Source organism: Delphinapterus leucas, chromosome 13, assembly GCF_059928025.1.
Source record: "Delphinapterus leucas isolate spDelLeu-1000000601 "Yukka" chromosome 13, BTC_Dleu_Yukka2, whole genome shotgun sequence".
Classification (NCBI taxonomy): Eukaryota; Metazoa; Chordata; class Mammalia; order Artiodactyla; family Monodontidae; genus Delphinapterus; species Delphinapterus leucas.
Genome location: NC_143141.1, coordinates 33743286 through 33767362, shown reverse-complemented (window position 1 = coordinate 33767362; position 24077 = coordinate 33743286). Strand labels below are relative to the sequence as shown.

At 56.9% G+C, this 24077-nt stretch overlaps 1 protein-coding gene across 1 annotated transcript in view; it reads left to right on the top strand.

The window, feature by feature from the left end:
* The window catches only part of DYSF (dysferlin), a 199741-nt gene that overhangs the window by 98473 nt on the left and 77191 nt on the right, over positions 1-24077 (top strand). The window contains exons 30-35 of the mRNA XM_089922488.1: positions 5674-5767; positions 6263-6340; positions 14168-14349; positions 16860-17000; positions 17807-17836; positions 19289-19318. Coding sequence (XP_089778614.1) covers positions 5674-5767; positions 6263-6340; positions 14168-14349; positions 16860-17000; positions 17807-17836; positions 19289-19318 — 555 coding nt within the window. The remainder of the gene's footprint in view (positions 1-5673; positions 5768-6262; positions 6341-14167; positions 14350-16859; positions 17001-17806; positions 17837-19288; positions 19319-24077) is intronic.

Here is a 24077-nt window from a genome sequence, read left to right as displayed (position 1 = left end):
AAAGGCAGGGCAGTCAAGGAAGTGTCCAAGCCTCAGTGATGACTGAGTTGAGGGAAGAGCTCAAGTTAGCTTGTCTGGAGGGCATTCCAGGTGATGAGGACAGCCAGTGCAAAGGTCCTGTGGCAGAGGGATGGTGATGAATTCCAAACTTAAAGCCAGAGGGCAGGGATTAAGGCGGGGGAAGGTATTGTTCAGCATGAAACTGGTGAGATGAAAGAATGAAACTGGCACCACTGAATGCTGATTATGTGCAGGGACCTGTCAAGGGCTGTGGGTACGTTTCCTTTAATTTCCACCTGTGGTTCTCAGCTGGGGACAATTTCTATCCCCCACCCCATCCCCCAAGGGACATTTGACAATGTCTGGAGATATTTTTGGTGGTCACAGCAGAGGGAGGGGGGCAGCTATGGACATCTAATGGGTAGAGGCCAGGGATACTGCTAAACATCCAGCAATGCACAGGGCAGCTCCCACAGCAGAGTTATGTAGCCCCAAATGTCAATAGTGCCAAGGCTGAAACCCCCTGCATTTTCCTCAGTAGCCCATCGGGGTGAGTGTTACCACGATGGCCACTTTACAGTGAGGAATCTGAGTTTCAGGCTTCCCCGAGGCACCCCCAGCTACCCTCCTCCGACCCACACTGTGAGCTCCAGGCACCTGCCCCCCACCCCACTTCCTGGTGCCTGACATGGAGCCCGAAATCCCGGGGACTGGCAGCCTGATGTTCTCTATGTCGGAGCTTCAGGGTCTGTAAAATGAATGAGTCACTCTGATCGTCTACTCTATGCACATGCTGTGCAATGTCAGGGAGTTGCAGGCCGCTCTTCTTCCGTGCAGTCGTTAAGTGGCTTGACCTTTGTGTGCCATAGTTTGCCCGTCTGGAGAACAAAGGCAGTAACAGTCCCTGTTGTAAGGTGGTAAGGTGTCGGCAGGATTCTGCTGTGAGGGTAGATGCTAAGGGCAGCATCTCTGCTGCGTCTCCACTGACCCCCTCTTCTCCCCTCTGCCAACATCATCGCTTTCTCAGGGGGTGCTTCCCTCAAGTCAGGCTCGGCCCAGAAAGTTCCTTTAGCCCCAGACAGTTCCCTCCAGAAAATGGGTGATTATGTGACAGGAGAGGCACCTACAGAGACTGGGGCTCAACTTGGATTTTTTTCCTTGATCAGTAAGTATTTGCCAAGGGCTTCTGTGTGCCAGGCATCGTAGCGGGTTCTGGGGACACAGCAGTGCCCTTATGGAGCCAGAGAGACAATGAACAAAAACGTTAATATAGCAAATGTGTGGGGTAATACGTGCTATGAGGAACAGTAAAGCTGAATAAGAGAGTAGACAGGGCTATTATGTGGGGTTGGGGTGTGTGGGGTGGGATATGTGACGGTGTGGATGTGAACATGATTTTTGACCTTTGGTCAGGGAAGGCCTCTCTGGGGAGGTGACATTTTATGTCTCCACAAGCAGCAATACCTATTTTCCAACTCGAATATGGGAAAGGCCTGGCACAAAGTAGGTGTTCAATAAACACAAGTGGCATGTCAGAGGGACGGGCTGACGGGAGGGAGATGCTTCCCAGAAGCTCCCAAATCATCTTTTCATGAGACTTCATTGTTTGCTTTGAGAGAAATTCCCAAACGTGAGCCATGTATGTCCACGTGTGAAAGCCAAAAATATGCTTCAGAGTGGAAAAAGCGTGACATTGGATTATCTGTGTTAACGCGCAGGCTGATCCCCTGACCTGGCGATGGGCTGGTCTTTGTCATCAGCTCTCCCCAGAAAGTTGTGTGCTCATTCATTCATTCACTCATTCTCTAATTATTAATGGGGCACCCGCTGTGTGTGCGGGGTTCTGCTGGATGCTGGGTGCATGGGGGGAACCTCACAAAGCTCTGTGGGAGGGGCAGACAGTGAACAGGTATTTACAATGGAGGGTGATATATGCAGTAAGGGGGGAAATCTGGGGCTCTGTGGGAGCACACGGGAGGCGCACCTAACTCATCCTTGCAGGGTGACCCTGAAGGTGAGACTGGATGTCTGAGGAAAAAGCCAGGGAAAGAGCAGGGCAGAGAGAACTACGTGCAGGAGGCCTGAGGGCGAGAAAGGGGACCCTGGGGGTTCAGCTGGTTTGAGTGTGGAAGCAGCAGGCTGTGGTGTTTGGGGGTGAGCAACCTGACTGCTGGAGACTCAACGCAGGGGCTGCCACCGGGCTGGGAGAGGGGCCGGCCTCCGCTCTGCTCCTAAGGTCTGAAGGGGATTCGTGGAGAGCCCAGGTCCCCCCCGGGAAGGTCAGTGGGCCAGAGGATGTAAAGGCACTGGCCTGCTGTGTGGGTGGAATTCTGTCCAGCCTGGGAACCTGGCTGACTGCAGGGCTGAGGCTCCTCTGGCGGGACTGAACTTACTGGGGACTCTAGGTGCGTGTGTCGTCCTGGTTCTCCTAGCTTCTTCCCAGCAACCCCTGTCTGTCTCCTTGAGCAGGGAGGGAAGGGAGGCGGAGGCAAGGCCACGCAAGGGTGGCGGATGGGAGTGGGGGCGGACAGAGGCCCTGTGGACCAGGGGGAGCGGCTGTGGGCCCCTCCTCTGGAGACAGGGCAGGTGGAAGAGCCTTGGCAGCCCCTTAGGGCCATTCCAAGGGAGCGCTGGTTCTGCCTCTGAAGGGTGTCATTCTCGGTGCCAGGGCCTGCTGTGGGCCAGGACTGAGCCGGGCCTGAGGTACCTGGCCCCAGCCTTGTGGAAATCCCAGGGAGGGGGACACCTTTTTTTATCACAGGCAGGCGGCCCTGCCTTTGGACAGAGACCCAGAAAGTGCTGCCAAAGCCCTGGACAGAGGCCATTGGGTGGGACCGCTGCTGACGGGACGCGGCTGGGGGGGCCACCTGGAGCAGGTGCGCGCTGAGTGGGGATGTGCCCTGGAGGCAGCCCGCAAGCGTGGAGGTCCCTGCAGGCACCTGGTGGGAGAGAGAAATCACGGGGCCCATGGGAGCTGGAGGCGGCTTCCCTCCCCGCACTCACCTCAGTGCCCTACTTGCTGGCGTGGGGCATATGTGTGGCCAGGGTGAGGTGGAGGGGCTACAGAGCCTGCCCTCCCCCCGACCAAGGCGCACTGAGCTGCCTGCGCTAAGCCTCGTGGCACCTGGGGGCTGGCCGAACCCTGGTTCCAGCATCCTGACCTGCTTTCCTTGGCGTCCCTGTACCTCACGCCTGGGGTGGCCTGCTGGGCCCCCAGCTCCGGCTCTACGTGCGGCCTCATAGACCCTGCGGCCAGAGCTACTAGCTGCTGGGCTTGGTGTGGGTGGCGGCAGGGCCAGAGCTGTGAGGCTGGGCCCAGCGCCTCTCCTGGCGGGAACCCAGGATGCCCGGGACCCACGCCTGCCGGGAGGGAAGATTGCTGTGGCCTTTGGGTTCTCACCTGTCTGTAGTATGGCATCCCTCCCTGTTGTCCTGCTCTTCTGTGTGGGTGTATGTGTGTGTGCGTGCGTGCATGTGTGTATGCGCGTGTGTGCACGTGTGTGTGTGTGCATGCGTGTGTGTGTGCATGCGTGTGTGTGTGTGTGTGTGTGTGTGTGTGTGTGTGGGGAGAGAGGTTGATTGTTTGATTGACTGATTTTAATTTCTGCCCAGGACTGTGACTTTGCACTGAAATGTCCACTTTTCCAGCTCCTGGAACAATTTTGAACAAATATGGGGTATATGAATACCACCCCTGAGCACAATTAGTAACTTCATGGTTTATGACCTCCCCAGGTGGTGTGCTAACACAACATGTGATTTATCTTCCTAAGAGTCCCAGCAACTCTCTGAGATAGATACTGGAGAATTATCCCAAATTTATAGAGACTTGTGCAGAGAGGTTAAGCAACCTGCCCAAAGTCACACAGCTAGTAAATGGTAGCTGGAGCCCAAGGAATCTGATTCTAGAGCTTGTGTTGAAATTGTGGCCAAAGGGGGGGGGGGCTCACCGTATCTTCCTGTCAGAAAGTGGGGTGTCCTGTGCTAGGAGCCAGAGCCCACCCAGTTGTAGCCGGACCTCAGTGGGTCCCCTGGGAGAGCAGATGCACATGTCTTTTCCCCGTATATGTTTTATGGGCTCTTTTGTGGGATGGAGCAGAGGATGACTGCCTACCTTTAGGTTGCGTTTCCTTGTTGACCCAGAGTGACCAGGGCAGGCCTTCCCTGGGTGTCCTAAGATGAGCTGATTTGGGGGAGGACCAGCATTCTTGGCAGGGAACGGTAGGAGTTTGCATTGGGAGCAGGTGCATGTCTGGGCCAGCTTTGGGGAGCGTGGCCTGCCCGATTGGATTTGGGGGAAGTAAGCCCTGGTGTTGGAGGGGGAAGGTGGAGCAGGTCACTGGGGGTCTGACCAGGACCCTTCAGGTGGCGAGAGCCATGGAGGGCTTCAGGCCGGGAGCCGGGTGCTGAGTGTGGGTAATGCAGCTGGTTCTGGTCCTGGGTTCGGGCGGATCGGAAGCCAGCGGGCGGGCACCCAGGGAAGCTTCTTGGACTGGAGGTCTGGGGCTAGGCCCTGAGGGTGGGCATGGTTTGGAGAGAAGGAGCACCTAGGTGGCCGTACATCTAGGGGGGGTGGGGCCACGATGTAGCTGCAGGGCCTGGGGAGAGGTCGAGACTCCTGGGAAATGGCTGCCGCCAGGTGGGGGGCATGGTGGCCTTGGGAAGTGGCTGCTCTGGGTGGGCCTGGGCGGGGTGAAAATGCCACGGGAGGGGAGGCCGGGGTTTTCTTTCAAGGGTGTGCGTGCTTGTGTGTTGGGAAGAGGGACTGGCGAGGGACTGGGGCAGGTGACAGTGTGGGGAGGGGGGAGGGCTTGCAGAGGAAGCGGGCAGTCTCTCTGTTGGGCTTCTGCCGTGGGAGGCTGGTGGAGCTGATATCACAGAAAGCCAGGTCTGGAAGGACGGGCTGCCATGTGACTGGCACATTTTCAATTTCTGTGGGGGCCTTGAGATCCCCGCTGGGGCTCATCCCTGATGAGGGGCTGCGGTGTGGCAGAGGTGGTGGTGGAGGGAAGCAGTGCACCAAGGAGGTGGGCATCTGGTCCAAGGAGGCTGTTTATGGCCCAGTGGTTAGAGCCCAGCGCTAACAAGGGCAAGGTTTACACACAGCTTCTGAGGCCGTGTGTAGACCCACCCTGTCTCGACTCCTGTCCCCTGTCCTCAGGCTGAGACCTCCTCTGACCGTCAGCACGGTGGGAGCTGATGAGAGACAGTGGAGGATGCAGTGCAACTTCTCCCCAGAGCTGGGGGCCCGGCTAAGTGCCTGTGTGTCCCTGGCACCAGCACCGTGTCCAGACATGTCTTGGGTGGGACAGAGATGCTAGACAGGGCCCTCCAGACTCGGGCTCCCCTAAACTCATCAGCCCGGGCAGATCCCCACTGGATTCCCTCTCAGAGAGCCCCTTCAAGTCCTTCCTTCTAGCAAACTCTAACCTCTTAGGCTGGAACAGCTCAAAATCCCATTCTGGCTTGTCTGGTCTCCACTAGAGAGGGAGAATTTCCCTGTGGACTTAACACTGGGGTCTGGGGAGGCGCTGCCCTGGAGTGAAATCAGAGCTTTGGGCAGGTGAGGGGCCTTGTCTAAAGGACTCTGGGGACCTGACTCTCCGAACCAGCCTCCCTGCCACCCCCAGGCTCTGGGGTCAGAGTCTGCGGTGACCAGCTCTCCATCTCCAGGGCGGCGTGGTGGACGACAGGAGTGAAGATTCCAAGTCTGTCTCCACCTTGAGCTTTGGCGTGAACAGACCCACGATTTCCTGCATCTTTGACTGTAAGTGACGTTTGGAGGTGCCTACCGGGGTGACACGGTTGAGTGTGTAGCCTGACGTTCCTGTTTGTGTGGGTCACATGGTCAGGTGTATACGTGGGGGCTGAGGAGGACTGAGTCTGGGTGTTTTGTTAGTGGGTCAGTGTCTCTTGGTTTGTGTGTGTGTGTGAACTCTAAGCCTGAAATCCAGCATTCAAGGCGCTGTGCATTCTCACTGCCCCCATCATCTGTGACCCCTCCACTCCTTCCCCCTCCTCTGCCACCTCCCCAGCTGTCACCAGGCCCAAGGACACATCACTTGGGGGTCCACCTTTGGGCTGTGGTCTGCTCTCCTGATCTTGAGAGCAGCTAACTCCAGCATTGCGTACACGTGTCGTTTCTACCATCCAGCCCCTCTGTGCACTGTCCCCTCTAGGGACACCCTCTGTCCTCCCCTGTAGCCCCAGATCTTGGTCACCCCCAGCCCCTCAGCTGGCATCTGCTTCTTCCTTGGTGCAGACGGGAACCGCTACCATCTACGCTGCTACATGTACCAGGCCCGGGATCTGCCTGCGATGGACAAGGACTCCTTTTCTGGTAGGTGGGAGGAGGGAGGAGAGCCAGGGACCAGGGACTGAGGGCTGGGAACAGAGTCATCGGGCCTTCAGACCACAGGGAACATGGCCCAGGCTCCTCCTATGGTGGATCGGGGGGTGCTGTGTTTGTTGGGTTTGTGGAGGTGAGGGCTGCAGTCAGGTCACCGTGTCCTCCTGGTTGTCAGGTGGCCTGCTTGACCCCTCTGCAGGTTTTGGTTTTACTGACCATCCCCTCCTCCTGAAAGCCCCTCTGGCCTTGGCCCCTGGGACACCCCTCTCTCCTGGTCTCCTGCAGCTTCCTGCTGCCCTACCTGCTCCTACTGAGCTACTACCCTCTAAGCCTGATGCTTCCGAGAGTTCTGTGTGTGTTCTCTTCTCTGGGCACTGGGGTCCCCCAGGCAGCCCAGTAGCCACTCCTGTTGGGGAAGCTTCCAGGTCTTTAGTTCCTTTATGTCCAGCCACATTTTCGATGTCTCCCCTAGAAGCCTCAGAGGCACCTCAGTTCATCTTGTCCAAGCTGAACTCCTTGGGACCCCTCCCCCAGATCCAGGCCCCCCTTTACATCCCACCTTAGTCTTAGTATCATGTCAATGCGCTTCTACTACCCATCAGGTTGGTTAACAGTCAGGTGCCCAGTTCTGTTGATTCTGGCTCCTGAATCTGTCTTGGAGATTGTTCCCTCCTATTCTGCATCGTGGCTGCCGTCTCACACTGGCCTTGCCCCTTTTATCTGAATGCTCCAGTCATCTCCTGGCCTCGCTGTGACCTTCCACACAACCCCAGACACAGCTGCTCATGTCACTCCCCTGATTTCAGACATAGACACTAACAGGTAAATCCCCAACTCTTTAGCCTGGCAGACAACCCCTTCGTGATCTGACCCCTTTGGATCTCACCAGTTTCATCTTTCCCTAATTCCCCTCTATCTGCTAGCTCTGGCTGCACCAACTTTCGTCAACGTTTGTCTAGTTCTTCCACATTTCTGGCCTTTGTGCTCAGTGCCTAGAATGCCTTCCCTCCCTATTTTTAATCCAGTGAACTCCTACTCATCCTTCAAGACCCAGCCCAGATGCTCTCTGACTCTTCCCCAAGCTGAGCTGGTTGTTGCTTCCTCAGCACCTGGCCAGGACCTCACCAGCACCTCTCTCAGAGTCCTTACCCACTGCATAGATCACTTGCCCTCTACCTCTGTCATATTCTTCCCGCCATGACTCTGAGCTCCTCCAGGAAGGGACCTTGACTTACCCTTGAGCCTGCAGCAGGTTCTAAAGAACTAGCACTTACTAAGTGCTCACTATGAGCCTAGGCGCTTTGCTGACGTTTTTTCATGTATCCCTTACAACTGTCCTGTGAAGCAGGCATTGAACATCCCCATTTTACAGATGAAGAAACTAAACTGCTTGAGTTAAAATAGCTGACAAGTGATGTACCCCACTCCAAGTGCTTGCTACTTACTTGAGTAGACCTGAGTTCTTCTATGGGAGTGACCTCCTGTTCACAGGATGGCACTCAGCTCACGGCCAGGCGCCCGTCCTCCTTTCTGGACCCTGCTCCTCCCCGACCCGGGGACAGCTGTGCTTCCTCGTGTTCCTCTCCTCTCAGTGACTGTTTCTCTAGCCCCACGCAGCCAGGCTCAGGGTGGATGGAGCAACAAGCACATGGGGATTGGCAGGTGGCGGGGTGTGGGGGGTTGTGGGAGTGCGGGGGAGATCTCTGCAGCTGCAACTTCCTGGGAACCTTGGCCAGGATGCTTTCTGACAATCAGCACTTACCCCAAGGAGAAGAGAAGTGACCTAATTCACAGTCTTGCTTCCTCTTCCTTCGGGGGAGGGTGTGAGAGGTCGGGGTGCAGGCGGCAGGTTTGTGTGTGTGGGGTGGGTAAGTGGGGTGCAGGTCGAGGGCCCCTTGTCCTCCACTGGCCGGGCTGGGGGTGGACCCTGCAGGGAGGGTGCTCCTCCGGGGGACCCGCACCTCTGGGGACTGCAGGCAGGGTCAGCCTGGTACCGGGGCCGAAGGAGACGTCACACTTTCCATCCTAGCTCCACCCCCTCCCCCAAATAAACATCCCTTGAGCTTTGAGGGCACTGCCCAGGGCTTCCTCAGAGGCCGCTGGCTTCTGAATGAAAGGCCTGATTGAGCGGCTGCTGGAAAGGAAAACAGCAGCCAACACGGGTGAACCTATAAAACCCAGAGTGTTTATTTTCACTCCCAAACCCTAAACCGAAGCAGTTTCTCCCCTGGAACTGACCCTGAGGTGGCTGGAGGCTGTGCGTGGCCACTGGCTGGCATTTCTCAGAGGAAACTCCTGTGTGAATCAGGAATGTCTGGGGTCTGGGGAGGGTCCGGCACAGAGTCTGTCGCTGGTGTCGTCTTCCAGCCTGCTTGCTGGCGTCTGCAGCCCAGAAGGCTCTCCTTGGGAAGCGCTCTGACCTTGCTGCCCTGGGCTTTTCCCCAGCTGGGCCCCCATGACCCTGTGCTGTGCCCTCTGCTAGTCCCTTGTGTGGTGGGCCTTGGGGCTGCCACAAGGCCAGTGCTCTCTCTATTTCTTCTCCTTGGCTGAAGGTGTGGGGGACACAGGAATTGTCCAGGAAACACTTGTTGAATAACACTGAACTCGGTCGGGGAGGGAGGCTTGTGGAGACACTGCCATCCAGGCTGCCTGAGGATTTTGCCTTGGGTGGGGTTTGAGTGGAGGCCCGGCATCAATTCTCTGGACCACTGGAAGGGCGAGTGTGGCCTGTGCTTGTGTGCTTATGAGTGTGTGTGGCCAGCATAGTGATTAGGTATAAAAAATGTGAAATGATGCTTAATTCAAATGGCTCCTCTTACATTGGGATAGGGTTGCCACTGCTGGGTGAGCATCTGGAATACAAACTGGATCTACTTTGAACAGAAAAGACAGGACTCCAGAGGACTTAGAAATCACTTGTCCTCAGTGCCGTATCTACTGGGCAGCATTGTGGCTGTGAACAGCGGTCAGAGCTGAGTTGCTCTTCCCTGTAGACGGATATTTCTCAAAGGGGATCGGGGAGTGCGCTGTCTCCTTTGCCCTGTTATACTCCAGGGAATTCTGCTTTGCCTCGACCCCCAGCCGGCGACCGCCGGTGTGGTTTGAGGGAGCCATAAGCTCTGCTTACAGAGCTGCCGCCAGGAGGGAGGACCCTTGGGCAGCTCACATTCCAGGGCATGGCCCTTAGCTTGAGGCACCCAGAAACTCCTCCTTGAGAGTCTCATGGGTCAGTGGGCTCAGGGGCCCCACTTGGTTAACGAAGGAGATGAGAGAAGGCTAGTAGGTCAGATGCCAAGTTATTCATTTATGGGGGTAGAGTGTCTGCCAAGAAAGCAGAAGGTCCTGTGCCCTCTTTGCCGGCCTCATGGTTCCAGGGAGGTCAAAGCTGTGTGCTAGTTGGGTGGTCCTGAGGGGCGTTGCTGCCAGGCCAGGCCACAGTGAGGTCTGGTGAACCATGGTTGGCCCACAGCTGAAGTCACCTCCGTGGGGACCAGTGCTTTCGTCTACCCCAGATCCAGACTCTGGCTTGGGTGGGGCTGGGGAGCCCTTGCTTGTGGGCTTCCTCTGTCTGGACTCCAGTCCGAGCCCACCCCCTCTTCTGAAGCACAGCTTTCTGTTAAGTTTGGCTTTGGCTGGGGGAATTCTCCCAATGAGCTTAAGAAGCTGTTTTCCAAGGTGTGCTGGAGGCTTGTGAAATGCTCCACTTAAAAAGGGTTCCTGAGCGAGAGAGACTGGGAAACACTGCACGCTTAGCGATTTACGAATCACGGGGGCATTGAAGGCTGGGGTGGCTGCAGGAAAGGAGTCTGTTGAACGTGTTTAGCGTTCCTTCATTCCCCAAGAACTCGCCTTGCGAAGAGCACATTTTGGGGAACTCTGATGGACAGGATTCAGCCCAACTCGCTGAGCGCGAGTCCAGGACCGTTTGTGATCTGCCCGCCTGCGTCCTCTTCCCTGGGGCCCCGGGGCGCTACCTTCCTCCCCTCAGACAGACTTGCTGTTCCCTGAGTGCTCTTTAGTGCTTTTGCCAGTGCTGTGCTGCATGCCTGGCCACCCTCTTCTCTTTGGTCCACCTCGGTTACCTCCTTATTCTTGAGACTCGGGGTTGGAGACCGCTTTGGGGGTACTGACTTGACGCCACCAGACTCCAGGGCGTACCCCCACCCCTAGCGCCCTGAACGCTCCCCCGTGAAGCTGCACATCGCTTTGTATTGTAACTGATGTTTAGTTAACACTTCCAAGCAGCAGTCATGATCTTCAGAGCCCGGACCGTGTCTCGTACACCTTCATATTCAGAGCACTGTGCCTACCTACCATATGCGGGTCAGTCAATAACTGTATGGTGGACGAATGACGGATTGCAGGTAATGCTGGAGCGAGCATCTTTGTTCATATAGCTTTATGGTTCATTTGGATGATTCCCAGAAATATGGGAAACAGGGTGTAAACAGTTTTATGTTTTTCAGGTCATACTGCCTGATTGCTTTTCTAAAGGGTTGCTGAATTGCTTCCAGCAATAAAGGAGAGTACCTATTTCGTCAAATATTTGCCAACACCGGGTTTTATAAATCTAAACAATTTTTCTTAATTTTATAGGAAAAATACTGCTGTATTGCAGTTTTTGTTTGCAATGCCTTGATTACCGGCAGTCTAGTCCACCCTGTCTTAAGGGCCCTTTTCCCATGTTCGTGGCAGGTAGAAAGAGCACTGACCAGGAGTCAGGGAGTCTGGCCCCAGGCACCTGTGAGTAGGGGCTGGTGGTCTTTCTGGGGCAAAGCTCCCTCTTCTGACGAGGGGTATGATGACAGCTGCCCTGTGGTCTGAGCATTTGGAGGGAGGGCCCATGAGGGAAGCTTAGCGTATTATGACTGCAGAAGGGTCCTTCTTGGAGCTCCGGGAAGGCCTGAACAGCAGAGATCAGGCACAGGGCTGCCGGTCCAGCAATCACCTGCCTGGGGCCTCCTGTGGTGATGGAGTCCAGTAGAAGAACCCTTGTGTGTTCTTGGCTGGAGCTCCCAGGGCAGCCTGTGGTCCTCACAGAGCTCCGATCCAGCTTCAGTGCCGGGGGTGCTCCGTGTGGCTTGGCAGGTGAGGCCGGAGGGCTGAAGCTGGCCCTCCCCTACTGGAGTGGCTCTGGGAAGAGCTGGCCTCTCCCCTCCCCTCAACCTCTCCTTGGGATCTGCCTCTCCATCCTCCTGGCTTTCCTGGAAGAGGCTTGTGTCTGTGGGTCTGTCTGGCTCCCCTTCATCTGACCACCTTGCTTCAGCAACACCCCACCCCCCTTGTTTCTCTTTTTTTGAGGGGCTGGGCCTTGTGCGGGGAGAGGCCAGGCCCCAGCACACAGTAGCCCAGTGTCTGAGGCCCCAGGCCTCCAGGCCTGCTCCTTACAATGCCTTTGTTGTGTGTTTTCCCCCCTGCCCCGGCGGGCGGGGCGAGCGTGTGGGTCTGGGTGATTTTTGTTTGAAAGCCACCCCCTCCCTTTCCCCCAGTGCTGAGCTCATTGCCTGCGCTGATGGGGCTGCTGGAAGGAGTCGCCTGCTCGGGGGCCAGCGTGGGGGGCGCTGCCAACACCAATACAGCGTGCATGGCCGCCACAATGTGCAATTGTGATCTTTGTGTAAACGCGGTCGGTCTGGGGCCCGCGCGCTTATAAAAATAAAGCCTTGGGAAGCACAGGGGGCGGGAACAAAAGGGGCTTTTTCGCTGGCTCTCGAATATGGTTTTATTTATCGGAACGCGCCCTCTTTTTCTTACTGGAACCGGGGAGAGGTTCTCTGCCGAGCTTGGAGCTGATGGTATCACAGCCAGACGGTTTCATTAAATGCACAGACGCCGCTGGGCCCTGCCAGGGCCAGGAAGGGAACGGCTTGGGCCAGCCCTGCCAGGCTGGTGCATGGGAAAGGAGAGCCCCATGCCAGGGAGGCTCCCACCTGGTGGGCGTGGCAAGATGTGGTGGGCATGTCTCCCCTGCCCCTTCTTCTGCCAAGGGCCCCCCATTACCCTCTTCTACCTCCAGAATCAGGTTCAAAACCAGTTTCCTACAGGAAGCCCTCCCAGATTGACCCCAGTTTGTTTTTGTGCCTGAAGGCTGGCAAGCTGGTCCTAGCCTGGTGGCGGCCTCCTGTTGGGCAAACCCAGCACTGTTCGGCCAGTGAGTGCCCGTAGCTTCTGTTTCCTAACATGAATCCCGCCCCCCCCCGCCCTTAAAACAAGCCCTTTGGGCAATAGCCAGAATCCTGGACCCTGTCCCCCACTCCATCTCTTGATGGAAGTCCTCCTGTTGCCCACTCCAACTTTCCCACCTCTTCAATAGCCACTCTGCCACCTCCTGTGCAGTGGCTGTGGCATGCCACTTGGACTCTTGATGGCCAGGGAGAGACTGGCCTGCTCCCCTCCCCTCTGTGGGGAAGAGCTATCTCCCCATCTCAGCCCCAGGACTGCAGTTGGACACCCCGGCTCTAGATGTCTGGCGCTGAGGCCCTCTTGAGTCACGTGGGGGCTGCCCTGGAGGGTGCAGAGGATACAAGGTGCTACAGGATGGAGAAGCTGCCAAGGGTATAGGGCATGTGATAGAGCATTTGGGCTCAGCCCTGCCAGACATCTAGCATCCAGCTGCCAGCCTCCTGCATCCCCAGACTTCCCTGTCCACATGCCTGCAGCATCTGGCACGTCGAGTCTTACAAAATGGCAGCAAACTGGACCCTGCCCCCTAATGAGAGAAGTTGGAGGAGCCCCCTCCTCCGAGCCCTTTGCTCTTGTCCCAAATTACATGCACTCAGTCCCATGGGACCTTCTCTGGCATTGGTTTCCAAGTGTAGTCCTGAAAGGCAGCATTAGCAACACCTGGGAACTTGTTAGAAATGTCAGTTCTCAGGCCCCACCCCAGACCCGATGAAGGAGTCTCTGAGGGTGGGACCCAGCAGTCTCTGCCAGCCTTCCAGACGACTCTGCTGCATGCTCACATTTGAGAACCACTGCCCTAGAATCTTCTCTAGTGATGCTTTGGGACCAGGCAGAGGGAATGCCTCCTGGGTGGGTCCCAGGCTAGCATGGCTGGGGCCGATAGGCTGGAAAGTAGTTTGGGGGCATCAGGGAGCTGCAGGGATCTTAGGGTTCCCCTCACACCCCCCCACCGCTCAATAGCCCTTGAATCCCTTTGTTTCTCTCTAGTGCCCCCACCCATCTAAGCCACCACCCTCCCTGCCTGAACCCCTGCAGTAGTTTCATAACTGGTCTCCCTGCACCCACTTCTGCCCCCTCCAGTCTCTTCTCCAGGTGGCGGCCAGAGTTAGCTTGCTGAAATGCAGACTCAGCCATGCCAGATCCCTCTCTCACACGCCACTGCACCTCATATGTGTTCTTCAAAGCATGATCGAAATTGTAATTTTATGTTTGTTTGTATAGATTACCGTTTTGCTCCAAATGTATCCTCAGCCCCTAGCACCTAGCCCCCGGCCTGTCATGCAGAAGGCACTCAGTCAGTAAGTGCTTGTTGGATGAATGAATGAATGAATGAATGCACAATCTATTCATTTTGCCTCCAGCAACCAGCCCAGGAAAGAGCCCAGAAGGGAAGCTCTCTGGATCTTTGCGCCCACTCTCCGGGACCTCGGTCCCATCTCCCCATGGTGGCCACCGGCTGGCCACACGGAAGATGGAGGTGGGGGGGTACCCCCAGGATAGGGCTCCAGCCTGGACGTCGGTGCTCCTGAGTGGCAGCCACAGCTCTGCTCCAGCTTTGTGGCTGCATGACTCCTGAACGGGCGACTCTCACGGTCTCTGTTGTGTCCCGTCTCCCTTTGTGCCTGGCCCACACAGATCCCTATGCAATCGTATCCTTCATGCACCAGAGCCAGAAGACGGTGGTGGTGAAGAACACCCTGAACCCCACCTGGGACCAGACACTCATCTTCTACGAGATCGAGATCTTCGGTGAGCTGGCCAGCATCGCCGAGCAGCCGGCCAGCATCGTGGTGGAGCTGTACGACCACGACACCTATGTGAGTGTGCCTACCTTCCTCCCCCGAGCCCTCACTGTCCACCCCTCCAGGGCCCAGGGGAGATGCTGCTGTGAGGGATGGGTCCCCAACGAGATGGGAGTTCCCCAAGGCTGGGGCTGATGGCCTCTCCCCCAACCCCACAGGCAGTGGTGAAAACTGTTTTAGAGTAATTAAAAATGAATTGCCACCATGTGTGCTGTGCCCACAGCAGAGAGAGGGTACAGATCTGGCAAGGGTGCTTGGCTGTGGGTCAGGAGCCTGGGTTTTCTCTGTCTCTAACTTGCTTATAAGACCCCAGGTCGGTCCCTTCTCCCCATCCGAGGGCTGCTTTGACTCCACACACGGTTATCAAGCACTTGTGCTGGGCTGGGTGGACCCTCACGTGGGGTTCCCCGGCCAGGTGGGAGCCGGGGCTCAGGAACCACCAGGCAGGGACTCCTCCAGGGAGCCAGTGTGAGGTGCAGGCGGGGCCCTCTCTGCAGGGCTGTCGCACAGCACAGAACCGCTTGTGCTGGCGGGAAGGCTCTGTGGTCGTGCCCCCCAAACGAGGGCCACTTGCCGTGTGTGCTGAGAAACCGAATTTTCATTGTGTTTTAGTTTTAATCCATTAAACTTTAAGTAGCCACAGGCGGCCGGTGGCTCCAGTATTGGACAGCACAGCTCTGAAAGGTTCCCGGGAGGGAGAGGGCTGTGGGCTGGAATGTGAGGGGCTGTGGGAAGACCCAGGCCCTGGTGGAAATGGGAGATTGGGGTGTTGGGATGAGGCAGGGGTGTTAGCACAGCACGGGGGGCCAGTGGGAGATGGAAGGACGGGGAAGGCAGGCAGGGAAGGAGGAGAAAGGAGTACGAGGCCAGGGGAGCGGAGAGAGTGGCGGGGTCAGGGCGACATGTTACAAAGGAGGGGTGGGATGCTGTTGGAAGAGAGAGACTGTGTCGGCCGAGGGCTGTGTGGCCAAGAGGCCCTACCTGGGTTGGGGGTGGCAGTAGATGAAAGGGGGAGGGGATAGGGCTTCACAGGTGCTTCCAGAAAGAGTTGCCATGACTGGAAGGGAGAGTGTGGTGACCAGGGGTTGGGGGAAGGTGAGGCTGGTTAGGGTGCCCCACTGGCTGGCGGTGGGCAATGCGGGCCTGGGCTGGGGAGGCTGACCTGTAAGCTCTGCCCTTAGAAGGAAGAGCTGGCTCCGTGGGGGCCGAGCAGCTGGAGGAAGGGTCTTTTGGGGATTTGCGGGGGAAGAGCTCAGGACCTGGAGCTTTTGGGGCAGGAAGAGGCGGGAGGTGGCAGGACCTGGAGGGGGGCCAGGGCCAGGAGACTTTGCAGAAGCAGGTGTGACTGCTGGTGCAGGGCGGGCGGGAGGCCGGCAGGACACAGCCTCTCTCTCCCAGTGGCACCTCACCTCCTCGTTCACAAATGGTACTCTGTCCCCTTTGGGCCAGTGCCCGGGAGGGATCCCGGGGTAGAAAGCCATGGCCTCTTCTGGGTGGGTGGGCCCCAGGGTCCTGGGGGAGAGCAGAGCTGTGCTCACTGATAATGTAGTCAAACGGGGCTGTACCATTGCCCTGAGCTCCTGTTGTCCTGGCGGCCTGGGCTCTGTGAGGACTCCCCTCCCCGAGCCTCTCCAGGACCCAGCGACTAGAGGGCAACAATGGGCCCAGAGGAGCCTCCAGGACCCCTGCCAGTGCCGTGGCTGGTGAGCACTCTGAGTGGCCTCTGCTGGGCTGCCACCCGCTGGCGTGGGCATTTATGCAGAAGCTGGTGGCCACTCCAGAATGGCTCTTGGCAATGTCCCCAGCAGTGATGTGACTGCAGGTAGGGATGCCTCCCAGTCCTGGCCTGGGTTTCTCCAGATGAGTGCCTTGGGTGAGCCACCAAGGCTTGCAACAGCTGTGGCATCATCTGGCTGAGACCCAGGTTCTGTCTGCGGCCCCCGCCCTTGGGAGAGCTAACCACAGGGTCGGAGTTCACCGGTCTGCAAGCTCACTCTATCCTCTAGTCAGTGGGGAGCCATGGAAGGCTCATGAGTAAAGGGAATGATAAGATGAAAACATCATTTTAACAAGACTCATTTAATTTGATGAGCATGATCACAGTCTCCCCATGTGGAAACTGGGGGGATTTGAAGGTGAAATGAACAGGAGATACAAATTCCTGGGAAATGTCAAACACCTCTCCTGCTGAGGGCATTGAAGAAATGCTAGGAGGCTGTCACTCTCGTGTCCAATGGGCTTAGAGCTTGATTACGTTAAGGCAAGGTGAACGCTAGTTGGACATACAAAGGGACTTGTGGAACATGATGGGAATTCAGCATTAACAACAGTGGCAGGAGGCCACTCTCATGCTGCCCTCGCATCCCCCTACGGGAAGCAGAGCTCACCGTCTGCACCAGGGACTGCCCTGACTTCTGAAGCCCTTCCGAGTTTGGGAGGCCAGATGGAGGTCTGGTGACTGCTCTGAGGCTGCCAGAACCCTGGGCTGGGGGACGCTGACTTTTCTTTCTCTATGCTCGGTCTAGGGTGCAGATGAGTTTATGGGACGCTGCATCTGTCAGCCGAGTCTGGAACGGATGCCCCGGCTGGCCTGGTTCCCGCTGACCAGGGGCAACCAGCCGGCGGGTGAGCTGCTGGCCTCTTTTGAGCTCATCCAGAGAGAGAAGGTGAGGCTGGTCCACGTCCAGATCCAGGAGGCCCGGCAGGGAGCTCCTGGTGGTGGAGGGTGAGGGCCCAGGTAGGGGATGGTCTGATAGAGGGGAGGGGGCCTAGATGCATTCTTCTTCCCCCACCAAGGGCCTGCACTTAGTGGAGAGCACTGAAGGGCCACCTCTGCATGTGGGGCCCTCCTGCTGGAACCGGTCTTGCCCATCTTTTCTGAGCCCCAAATCAGGACACAATCGAAGATTTCTGGGGCAGAAACCTGAACTGTGTTACTATGTCTGAGTCCTCTGGCCATTGGACGTATTTTTCTCTGGGTTATATCCTGACGTGGTTTCTGGAAGGGGGACCTCTGTGATCTGGCTAGGGTGCTTGATTGTCCGGGGCAGGGGACTCCAGGGACAGGTGAGGGCAGGACCCCTGTTGCAGTGCTGGTTCTGCCGTAGCCTCAGCCAACCAATTCCCTGCCGTAAAATAAGGGGTTTGGATTAGAGCCCCATCTTCAAACTTGCTCTTAGTGTGATGTGAACCCTAATATGGAAGCCGGCTAGAAGTGAGGCTACTCTGGCCGAAGTGTCTGGAGGGGACACGGCATACTGCCAACCTGGCTTCCCCTGCACTCGCTTACCAGGCACCTCCCAGGAGTCCCTAGTCCGCCAAGGAAGAGTCTGCAAATCCCTGGACTGTCTGATCACAGACATATTCCATGAGTGTCATTTTGTGGTTGGAGATGTGTTTACCTGGCCAGGGCAGAAAGGTGGTGGGGCCTTGGGTGACGGGCACCTAACCAAAGCTCTTTTTCTTCACCCAGCCGGCCATCCACCATATCCCTGGTTTTGAGGTAAGTCTCGCTCTCACCTTTGCTTCTTCAAACTTGCCCCCTCCTGGTGTCTGCAGCCCCCTCCCAGGCTAGGAAGGGGAGCAGGCGCACACCAGCACCATCCTGCCTTCAAGCCAAGCAAGGCTCGGTTGGGGCCGCAGGGGCAGGGTGGGTAGGGGCTGGGGTCCCTGCCCAGCTCTGGCTTCCCTGCCCTTCTCCCCTGAGAAGTCCAAGAATCACAGACTCAGATGGAAGGGACCTCATGGTCATCCAGCCCAGTGGCTCTCAGCTGGGCTGCATGTTGGAATCCCTTGGGCAGCTTTAAAAATCAGCAGTGCTCAGGCCCCACCCTAGACCAAGTGAAATCCCATCTTTCAGGGTGTGGCTCAGGCCTTCGTATCTTTCAAAGCTGCCCAGGAGGTTTGAATGTGCAGCCTGGGCTGAGAACCATCGACTTAGGCTAGTGGTTCTCAGCGTGGCATCACCCGAGGTATTGTTAGAAACGCCAAACTTGGGTCCCACTTCAACCTGTGAAGCCAACTCTGAGGGCAGCACAGAAACCTGGGCATTGTCGAGCCCTGCAGGGGATTCGGACGCGCGCTCACGTTTCAGAGGCTCTGATTTAGACCGTAGTTCCCAACTCAGTGTTCCCACTAATATCCGGTTTTATTTCCTCTACTAGTTATGGAGACGTCATTCCCTTTGCCCTGCTCCCCTTCCTTCTCCTGGGGGTCATGAAAAATGTAAACCTTTTACTGGTACCCAGGCTAATTTGATTCAGGAATCCTCAGCCCGGCCAGGCTCAGCTGCAGCTTTGAGAAGTGGTCGTTTGGGCTCTGTTTGGGTGCTTCTCCCCTTACGAGGCAGGGAGCCCAGGCAACCTGCAGACAGTCCTTACAGTACAAGCCCTCCTTGCCCCCTGCCCCCACTCCACCCTCTGCCTCTCCTCCCACCCCTTCTAGTCTCTCTCCCTCTCCCTTTCCTGCTCCCTGTGTGCTCCAAGCTTCTGCTCTCAGCTCTGCCAGCCCTGGGCATGTAGGTTGCTTCTCCTTGGTTCTCCAAGTCTACATCTCCAGCAGTGGCTCCAGGGATTCAGGCCTGACTGCCTCCTGGGGCTGTTACACAGGGTCTGGGACCTTCCCAGCACCTGTCTGTTAGTCATTCTCCTCTCTCCTGTCACTTCTAGAGATGCCTGGGCTCCAGGTTTATGCTTTGGCCTCTCCCACCACTCCCTCTGCATCAACGTTTGTTGTACCTTCTTTCTCAGGGACCACGTAGAGGGCGCGTCTGGGAAGCACATCACCCTCACCCTAGATGGGAAGTGGTTTCCGTTTGCTCCTTGTAGGGAGACATCTGGCATGTTGATCTCTGCCCCAGCCTAGTTGTCCTTGTCACTAACGGTAAACTTTTACCCTCCTTCCTCTCCTCCCTCCACCGTCTCCTGGATGTGGACTGTCCCATGGTGTGGTCCAGGTGCAGGATACATCAGGGATCCTGGAAGAGGTGAGCTGGCCCCTCACAGCTGTGGCCTGTGGCTGGGGATAGGTGGGCAGAGGCAGAGGGAAGATGAAGGCCATGCCCTGGTGTCTTCCTGGTTCCTGGTACTCCAGTGTGCCTCTGTCACGTGGACCCCTGTCTGGATTTAATTTCCCACACTCTGCGTGGATCCAGGGCTGCCTGGGGTGTGTCCTGGTGTGAATCTGGCTCTTAGGTGGATTGCTGCTATGTTGGAAGCCACATTTGCCCAGACCCCTGGGACAGCAGGGGTCTCAACTGGCTGAGTACCAAGTGGCATGTTTTCAAGAATAAAATGTTCATAAGGGGCCAGAGTAGTCAAGGAAGCCTTGCTGGTGGAGGTGACGTTAGCCGAACATTGTCGTAGCGCTTAGGAAGAAGGTGGGGAACGTGCCTCTGGCCCAAGGGGCCAAGCACCAGGTTGGGGCCTGGCTGCTTTAGGGAATGGGGCAGGCTGGGGATTCCTAGCTTCTGGGAGAAGTTTGGGGTTTGCATCCAAATGGAGCAAGGCTATGCCCTTTGCTCTGCGGGATGAGAAGCCCATTTCCTTATGGCCTCCTGCACATCTGTGAGCAGGTCCTCAAGAGTGAGCAGAGGCAAAGGCCTGGGCAGAGAGACAGGAAGGAGAGCCCTGGTCAGATGGGGGTGGGAAAAGGGCAGCCACTTCCTGCCGTCAGGGAATCCCCAGGCTGCGAGCGAATGCCATTTGACATTTTCAGTGCAATTTGGACTTGAAGTGCAGGGTCAGGATGTGGGATCCGCCGGCCCCGCGCCCCTTACCTCACTTCCTTCAGCTCCCAGACCGAGGTGGGGTCCGCCAAGTGAGCTGGCCGCAATTGGCTCTGACAGGCAGCCTCCTGCTTCTGGCTGCAGTTGCGAAAGACTGCCGATTTGGAAAGGGGACCAGAGTCCTGTCCAGGGAAGCAGCACGGAGCCCTCTCTCTTGATTGAGAGCATTCTGTGGCCAAAACCCACAGCCTGCTCTGAAGAAGACCCAGCCCAGGGATGAGTTATTAAAAAAAGTTAAAATCCTTAATAACTGGATTTGTAATATATAACAGTGAAGGCTCAGATTCCAAGAGCAGGGATCTGGCTGTGGTCTTGTTGTCAGGAAGCAAATCAAAATCTGCAGCTTTGGGGCCAGAGCCTGACGAGGGCCAAGTGCCCTGCTGCAGGGCCAGCCGGCCACAGGCTGAGGCGGGTGTGGGTCAGCAGGGCCAGAGGAGAGCAAGTCCTGGGGGTCTGCTGGGCACAGGGCTGGGCCAGCACATTCAAAGGGTCCCAGGCCCAGTAGGATGGATGGAGGATCAGCTGGTCCAGGGAACCGCCCCAGAAGGTGACCTGGTGACCCCTTCATCCCCAGAGGGCTCCCGCCCAGGCCCTGGGGCCCATAGCTCAGCCTCTTTCTTCCCCTGCACTTGAAGGCTAAGACTCATGCCGAGGTCCTGCGTCCTATTTGGTTTTAAGAATCCCCAGGGGCGGGGTGGAGGCAGGTTAGTCTTGCTGCTGCTGCCGCTGGTCCTGCTGGAAGCCTGACGCCTTAGCAAGATTTTTCTGTCTTCTTTGCTGCGGCCGAGCTCCTGCCTGGTATCCCTCATTCAGCCCCCTCCAGACTCCCGGCCTGATCCCTGTGAAGGGCGCTCCAGCCATCCTGGAGGGCTTTGAAAAGCCATGCCGGGAGCTTAGCTTCTGGGCCACTGGCCACAGGGGCCCTCAAAAGGCTGGGAGCAGAGAGGACAGATGGGTGTGTTAGGAAGCCGTCTGGCTGCAGAGAGGTGTGGAGTGGGGAGAGAGGGGCAGGAGAGACCAGCTAGGAGGCCTTTGAGACAGATGTGGTGATGGGGGCCTAGGCTAGAGAGGGAATGGAGAGGGGCGAGTGACTCTGAAGCATGGTGCAAGGACGGCCTCTTCGGTGGGGACTGCCTTCCGGCCAGCACACAGCCCACGCCTGTGTGGGAGACAGTGTCATGAATGAGGTGAAAGGCATCTACCCGGGCTGAGCTCTCCTAGAGCAGATGGAGGACAGTAGGGATGGCTTCCTGGAAGAGGTGACTCTGAGCTCTCTTTGGGGGTCCAGGTGGCAGTGCCTCGGGCTGGGGGTGCGTGTCACCGCGTGGGGCCAGTTTGGTGGGCAACAAGATTTCCCCTCCCCCAGGCTGTTTGCCCACCTGGAGCATCCCTCTCCAGGGGCTCTTGGTTGGGAAGGGGGACTGTTGCATTGTGTCTTTGAGGCTTTGGTGTCTGGGAGACCTGGGTCCTAAACGGGTGGAGGGGAGGGTTTCTTTCCAGCTCCCAGCCTGTCTTTCTGTCTGTCACTTGCTGTTTCCCCTCTTCCTGAGCCTTTCTCTTCCCCTTGTCCAGCTCTCCCTTCGCATTTCCCTTTTCCTCTGTTTGCTCCTTGGCCCAGGCTCCCTCTCTCTCTCCTTCTCCCCGCCTCTTCTGAGCCCTCTGTCTCGTTTCTTTTCCTTTTTGTCTGGAGAACAAAGGCGATCTGCGCTGCCAAGGGGAATGAGTTCAAAGAAACTGCAATTTTAGATTTCCTGAGAAATGGAGAGTGCACAGGCATGTGTGAGTGTGTGCAAATATGTATACTCACGAGAGCATGCACACGTGCACACACACACGCACAAACGGCAGAAGAGATGATGGCAGATTCCTTAATAATTGAGGGCTCCTAGGATGTGGAGCCTGTGCAGAGGAAGACCCCATCTGGGAACCCTTTAGGTGGGAGCAGGGGCTTGTGGTCCTGAGCACCTAAGGGGGCGTGGTTCGGAGTATCACCCTTGGTTCTCATGCTCCTGTCATGCTCCGTGGAGTCATGCCCTGGTTGAAAGGAGAGCGTCCTCCGTGGCTTTTTTGCTGTGAGTTGGGGGCCAACCAGATGTCACTCCATCCCCTTCCTAATCCAGGCAACAGGCTATGGCTTTTAGTCTGAGATGTACATGAGGTACTCTCCTGCACCCCCAAATCCTCCAGAAGGAAAAATTTGGTGTTTTGCAATCAGGAGAATAAGCCCAGTGGTCCCCCATCCCCCTATCCCTCCCCCAAGGCTTTAATTTAAAACACTGTTTTTCCTGGGAAGTGTAATTAGAGCAGCATGCTGTTCCTAACGAGCTGGGTGGGGCAGGCAGACAGTGGAGCCCTCCCAGCCCGCCCGGCTGCGCCCACATGGAGCTCCCCGCGGAGCTAGGATCTGAGTGTCCAGAGGGTCACCTGACTGTGCCCTGCTGTGTGAGGAGGGGGTCTGTGGGCTACTGGTGGCAACACTGACCTAGGTGGCTGGAGGGGCCTGCCCACACTTGCCCCAGTCCTGGGAATGCACGTCTGTCTAGTGTGGTGGCCCCTGGGACTGGGAGAGGAAGCCCCCCTCATGGCTCAGGGGCCTCAGTTCCCTGTGCTGAACTGGCCAGCAGGATGGATAGATGAAAGGAGGCAGGAGGTGGATTCTGCTTAAAGTGGGGAGAGAGCCTCATTTGTCCTTGTGTCCTTGTCCTCTTGGCCTGAGCTGTCTCGGTAAGCACCCTGCACACCTGTAGAACCCCATCAGTGTAGAAGCCCCACGTCTGCCCTGCATTCAGGGTGGGTGGGGAGGAACATGGAAGGCATGGACCCCACCATGGAAGGGGTCATCTTATTAGCCTTCTATTGTGTGGCTGCCCCTGAGGTCTGTGGTCCTCGGAGTCCCCCGGCACACACGGGACAGTGAATCAGGATGTCCTGGCGGTGCTTTGAGTCTACACCCACCCCCTCCCAGCCTGGCAGTGCTGATGGGGGTCGCTGCAGCCCACCCCACTGAGGGTCACTGTCCTGGAAGGAGATATCATGCCTCTCAGATGGGCTGGACCAGAAAAAATTGAGAAACTTGGGCACAGGAGTGGCCATCGGGCTGGTGTCACAGGACTCCCAAGCGTGATATGTGGGATACCAGTCAGGACCTTGGGCAACCAGAGCCCAGGGTTGCTTAATTAGAGGTAAAAGAAGTCAGAGAGTAGGGTTGTAAAGAGTTTCTGGAGTGGTTGGGGAAATTTTCTGGAGGATGTAGAGTTTGACCTAGGCCCTGAAAGATGTGGTAGATTCTGGAAGATGGCAAAGGAAGCCCATTCAAACAGGGAGGAATGAGCGGGCACGGGGAAAGGAGGGGCTGGTGAGGATGCAAGACTGACACAGGCAAGAGCGTTGGGAAGGATGGGAGAGTGTTGGAGTCGGTTCTTTGTCCCCCATCCCCCTGTCCATTCGCCCTCTGCCATCCCTCCCTCCCTGCCTTCAATAATCTGTTCGTAAGCCTTTATTTATTGGACAGGGGATATAGCTGTTGTCCCCGTGTGCAGAACTGCTGGTTTCACAAGGGACACAGACAAATGAACACACAGGAATGACCCAGCGTGATGTGTCTTTCAACGGGACAAGTTGCTCTGGGAACCGTGGGGTGCTTAACTTAAACCTGGGGCTCCAAGGAACACTTAAGTGGACATGAAGTCCACGTAGGAGGTAGCCAGATGAAGTGGGCAGAAGAGCGAGACAGAGGGACCAGTGAGCTCCAACCTCACAGGTAAAGAGAGTGTGGTGCCTCCTGCAACCTGCTGGCGTTCAGAAGTGGGGGTGCTGTTGAGCGTGGCTGGGGAGGTGGCCCATCACTGCCTGGGGTCCCGGAGGGGAAAGTTGGTGGTGAGAGGCGAGACCAGAGAGGTCAACAGGAGCTAGAAGATGAGGGGCCTTGGAGGCTGCGTCACGGAGTTTGGACTTCATC